The 6,000-nt window shown below is 45.3% G+C and overlaps 1 protein-coding gene across 2 annotated transcripts in view; it reads right to left on the reverse strand.

Annotated features, from left to right (window-relative positions):
* Ubxn7 (UBX domain protein 7) overlaps window positions 1-5,496 on the reverse strand; it is a 61,002-nt gene extending 55,506 nt beyond the window's left edge. For both annotated transcript variants that reach the window (XM_048454022.3, XM_048454021.3), the window contains exon 1: window positions 5,356-5,496. In XM_048454022.3, the coding sequence (XP_048309979.1) occupies window positions 5,356-5,428 (73 nt within the window). In that variant the 5' untranslated portion in view covers window positions 5,429-5,496. The remainder of the gene's footprint in view (window positions 1-5,355) is intronic.
* Window positions 5,497-6,000: the final 504 nt, after the last annotated feature.

Below are 6,000 nucleotides of genomic sequence, written 5' to 3' on the forward strand. Positions count from 1 at the left end.
ACCTAGGAGACACACCTCTAGTTATCTTTGATGGCATCTCCAGAGAAGTTAACTGAGGAGGAAAACATAGCCTAAATGTAGATAGTACCATCCCAGGGCTGGGGTCCTGGACTAAATAAATTAGAAAAGCAAGTACTGAGGATTCATCTCTAACTTGTACTCATCCCAACAGACTATACCATCAGATTATGAGCCAAAAGAGACCCTCCTTTAAATGGCTTTTGTCAAGTACTCTAGCACAGCGAGGAAAGGAATAAACAAGACCAATGACAATATGCATTGTGCTTCTGCACTGCTTTTAGAAGCTTTATTTGTAATTTTTCTCAATGGGATCAAGTGTGTCCCCCTCTTGTTTTTTTTTTGTTGTTGTTGTTTTTTTAAGATTTATTTACTTACTATATATACACTGTTCTGTCTGCATGTATCCCTACAGGCCAGAAGATACCAGATACAAGTGGTTGTGAGCCACCATGTGGTTGCTGGGAATTGAACTTAGGACCTCTGGAAGTGCAGTCAGTACTCTTAATCACTAATACTACAAAATGTGAATAAATTACAAATGTAATACACTAAAAAGCCATACTCTAAAGACTTCAATAACATAATTCCATTCATGACATTCTGGAAAACAAAAAATTAAAACATTAGGCTTCAAGTATAGAAGCAACTACAAGGGAGCAAAAGGAACTATTCTCCTTAAGAATCTTATTTTTGGGGACTGAAGAGATGGCTTAGTGGTTACAAGCCCTGGTTGTTCTTCCCGAGGACCTAGGTTCGAATTCCAGCGCCCACACAGAGTTCACAACCATTTGTAGCTCCAGTTCCAAGAGATCCATCGAATATTCATCTCTGATCTCTACAGACACACATACATGCACACAAATAATTTTTTTAAAAAGCAGATATTAAAAAAAAAGAATCTCACCTTATTGTGTAGGCTGGTTTTGAACTCTTGGCCTCAACCAATCTTCCTACCTTGAGGTTTGAGAGTAGTTAGGACAGTACTAGTAGGTGAGTGCATAACGCCATACCCAGTTTGTCCTGCATCTTGATGGATCAGTTACAAAATTTATGCATTTACCAAAACGTACAGAATAGGCCAGCAAGATGGCTCAATGGACAAAAGCACTTGCCACCAACCTTGATCACCTGAGTTTAATCTAAGGACCCATATGGTGGAAGGAGACCTGACTTCCTCTGTCCTCTGACTTCCACATGCTTGGGCATGTACACACACTCACTCTTAAACAAAAAACTTAACAGAAATAGCTGGATATAGTAGTGCAGGCTTATACTCTAGCTATTCAGGAGGCTAAAGCAGAAGCTTGAAGCCAGCCTCAACTACATAGAAAGTTCAAGGCCAATCTGGGCAAATTAGTGAAACCCTGTCTCAAAACTGATCTAGACATATATAACCCAAGTCAGTTCACTTCTCTGAGTAGTTTTCTTCTTATGTAATGTAGAAATGGGTCAAGATTTTCTAAGATCTTCCAGACTGTTAACAACAAGTCAAGTGGTGGTGGCCCATGCCTTTAAACCCAGCACTAGGAACTCTGAGTTTGAGGCCAGCCTGGTCTATAAGGGTTAGTTCCAGGATAGGCTCCAAAGCTACACTGAGAAACCCTGCCTCGGAAAATAAATAAATAAATACAACAACAAAAACCTAAAAAAAAACTTATGATTTTCTTTCTTTTCTAGTGAGAGGGGAGAAAAGGGGGAAAGGACATGAATGTGTGTGCTCACTCGTGTGTAAAGAGAGCAGAAGTCAACTTTAGGTTTTGATACTCCATGAGAGCCTGTTTTGTTTTGGTTTTGAAATAGGAACTTCCACTGGACTCCTCAATTAGCTTAGAGGAGTTGTCTGGATGGCCTGCAAGTCCCAGGGATCTGCCTGTCTCTGTCTCCCCATCTCTGAGATAACAAGCATGCCCACTTTTTTACCTAGGTCCTAGATTATGAGAATGAAACTCAGTTCCTCATGGGTTTTCACAAATGAGCTATCTCCCAACCTCCGTTAGTTCTACTTGAGCCAAAGTCTCACTACATAATCCTCGATGGCCTGGTACTGGGTGCTGAGCCCCAAGTGGCTACAACCTAGCAGCAATCCTATTTCAGCTCTTCAGAATGCTGGATTATAGGCATGCAACCCATTTCCAGTACAACCCCATGAGTTCTGATTTCCTGCAGTGCTTATCTGATGCTGCTGACTTTACTCCTACATCTCTGGTTTAGTCTTCTGTGTACTTTGTAATTTCCCCAGGTGCTTTTGCTTCAGCTTTATGCCCTAGAGCCTACATTTCCTCACACTCTGCTCTCCTTTAAAAGTCATTCTGGTCAGGGGGTGGTGGCCCACGCTTTTATTACCAGCACTTGGGAGACCAGCGCTGGTAATAAACCAGTTGGTTTGCAGCAGGAGTTACAAGCAGGTTCCAAAGCTATACAGAAATACCCTGTCTCGAAAAATTTAAAAAGTTGTTCTTATTGTTTTATTTATATCATTATCAGCCACTAATATGGCGATCTGTCTTCTTTATATCCCCAAGTATGCACTGACTTACTAAACAGCTCCATTTGAAATACCTAATGGCAGCCCCTACTTACCCAAAACTGAACCTATCCTCTTCCCAAACCTCTTCTACAATCTACCTCATAAACAGTACTGTTATACATCTTGATGTCCAAACCAAATCTTAACCCACATTCTGACTCCTCAGATTTCTTTATCTTGTGAAGTTTACTTTTCTCTGCTTTCTTGCTGCAGAATTTCTTGCATTAATTAACCCAACAGGTGCCTGAAGAATCTCTCTTCTCCATTGTAGCTAAGAAACTCTTTCTTTAAAAAACCCAAACGCGACTGGGAGGTGGTGGCGCACACCTTTAATCCCAGCACTTGGGAGACAGAGGCAGGCAAATCTCTGTGAGTTCGAGGCCAGCCTGGTCTACAAGAGCTTGTTCCAGGACAGGCTCCAAAGTACAGAGAAACCAAACTAAAACAAACAAACAAACAACCCAAACACACAATAAAGCCAAGAATCTCTAAAATGGCTTATAAGGAAGGCTCTTTCAGCTGCCCTCAGTGCATCTCTCACAAGCTAGCCATATTCTTTTGGAATTCTCACCAACTCCCGAGCCCTATTGTCTCTTCTCTCACCGTATGCTCACCCTCTCATCTCCAAGCTTTTGCACACGTTTTTCTTGTCATAAATGTCTCTTCCAGGTTCAGACAGAAAATTCTTTCTTCTAGGAAGTGTCTATCTCCTCCTATGTGTTCACATTAGTTTTTTGATTGGTTTTCTTTTTGGTTTTGACACATAGTAAGACCCCCATCTCAAATAACAACCCCAAAAAATAATCCATTCATTCAAAAACTTCAGAGAAATAGTAAACTGAGGTCTCTTCTACAATGCGATTCTGTAACTTGTCAACTGGAGTTACAGATAGTCCTAAGGGTCAGGTGGGTGCTGGAAATAAAACTCAGGTCCTCTGGAACACAGTCAGTGCTCTTAGGCACTGAGACATTTATTTTTTTATTTTTATTTTCTTAAAGACCTGGCTAGCCTGGAACTTTTTTTTTCCTTAGGGAGGTTAGGGGGTTCAAGACAGGGTTTTTCTGTGTAGCCCTGGCTGTCCTCAAACTCACTCTGTAGACCAGGCTGGCCTCCTTGAACTCAGAGATCGATCTGCCCCTGCCTTTCAAGTGCTGGTATTAAAGGCAAGCACCACTACCACCAGGCTCATTTTATCCTTATTTTTTTGATTGCTAATTTATTTTCACTTTTTCTTTGTTTTTGGGCTTGTTAGTTTTCTCTATGAGACTCACTACATTTTTCTATGCAAACAATGCAGCAGTATTATCTTGTATACAGAGACCTATTTCTTTCCATAATATTGGTTTGGTTAGACACTGGGAAATCCACATATTTTAAGCACAATAATCTGACCACAAAACTTTACAATATTTTCAGGTTTACTTTACTATTCACCTCAATTTTATTACAAATCTTATTTTACTAACTTTGACATATTTCATCCGATGAGACAAAAAAAAACAATGTATCAACCACCTAATTATCGTTGCAGAGCAAAAAATAAAACTAGCTTCAATTATAAAACTGCAAACAACGTGTATTGGTTAAAATACCATGCTTTACCGATCTGACACGTCAAATTCAAGAACACAAAGTAGAAAAAAAAAATCCCCACATCTAACACATTATTACCAAAGAAAAGATAGCCCTGCTGAGAGCGGGAACTAACTTTCTAACCTCTTTTCAAAATGACAAACTAGAACAACAAAATCACACTCGGGCACATGGAGTACTCCTCTCTCAAATCACTCCACGGAGAACTTCATCATTTGCTCCGCCCTCTAATAACTCATGCAAAAAAAGTTGAGCACCATCAGAGAGAAACAAGCCACGGCGCATTCATAGAATGGCTTAGATAGAGCCTTTCCTCGGGGCCAAGAGAACCTGCGTCTGCCCTTCGTCGGGGTCCGAAAGGAAAGCAAAACCTAGGCCTAAGGTTTCGCAGATATTGACATCCAGAAACAGATTTCTCGGCCAGAAGTTTCTGCCGCCATCCCTATTTTACCAGCAAAGGCTCGGGCGCCATCGTCTCGATCTTTGATTTTATTATGAGGATGTGGGAAAGGCTACCCAGAATTACTCTAGGCCTCCCGCCCCCCCCCATTAAGCTTAGGGGTACCCCTCATTCCTATCCTACACCCTCCGTCCCTAACTCCTCCGCACCCCTTGTTCCTGGCGGCAAGTCCCCCGGGATGTGTAAAGGCGCGGCGGAACCCACCGGCCGTTAAAGCGAGAAGGCCCTCGCACGCCAGGGCCACCGCCAAGGCTCCGGGGGGCCCAGCGAGGGGAAGGGCGGGCAGGGGCGGAGGGACGATGACCTGGCCAGGAGGAGAGGACGGCGTGAGGGGACCCATTGCAACCCCTTGTCCGAGGGCCGCACGGTACCCCGAGAAGGTGATGGAGGAAGAGGGCGGTGGCCCGGGTGCGGCCCCCTACTCCTCCCGCCCGCAGGTCCCCGGTGGCGGGGACCGCGAGCTCGGCCCATCCCCTGCTCCGAGCTGGCAGGGGGCGTGGGGGCCTGCCTGGGAACTGAGAGGAGATTGAATCGAGGGACTCGGGGCCCCGCGCGGGGTGGGGTGGGGGGAAGCTGCCTCCCGCCCGAACCGCAGACCCCGGACGCTGTCGTCGCCTGTTCCTCAGGGGAGAGGACAGGAGCTGAAGGGAAAGCCCGAGGGAGGAAGGCAAGAAGGTGAGGGGAAGCCGGGGGCCAGCCCCGACAGCCTCCCGGCCCCCCAACGCTTCACCTTCCCGTAGCCACGTCCCTTACCGGTGATGGCCATGAACTGCTGAATTAACCCCTTCAGCGCCGACGACGCCGCGGAGCCCCCGTGGGCAGCCATCTTACCGCCGCCGCCGCCGCCGCGGAACAACAACACAGACACACACACGGCCCTCCCTCCCCCACGCCGTTGCGTGCTGCGCGCAGGCGCACTGGCAAGCCCAAAGCTCCTCCCCCTCCCGCTTGCGCGCGGCCCGCGCAGGCGTGATCTCCGCCTGCCGCCGCGTGCCCGACTGTGGTGGTGTGACTCCCGCGTTGCTTCCTTGCTAGGCTCCTAGTCTTTGAAACCTTTGATGGCTTCCTCGAGCTCCGAAGGTATCCACCTAAATACCGTATATGAAGCCCAGTGTCCGAAAGAAACTTCAGAACTGAAATACCAAAACCTTCATGCAATACGCAAGGCTTCACATATATTAGGTATTTTGTTTGATTTTGAAAGATCGGGCTTTCTTACAAGATCTCCTGAGTAAATTGGGAGCATGGGGACCATGGGAGAGAGTTGAAGGGGAGGAGAGAGAAAAGGAGGGAAGCAGAGAAAAATGTATAGCTCAATAAAATAAAATAAATCTGTGTTTCTTAAATTTTACGTGTAAATTTAAAACTTAGTAAAAAATGAACTAGTTCATAGTACAC

Source organism: Myodes glareolus, chromosome 2 (genome assembly GCF_982192425.1).
Source record: "Myodes glareolus chromosome 2, mMyoGla1.1, whole genome shotgun sequence".
Classification (NCBI taxonomy): Eukaryota; Metazoa; Chordata; class Mammalia; order Rodentia; family Cricetidae; genus Myodes; species Myodes glareolus.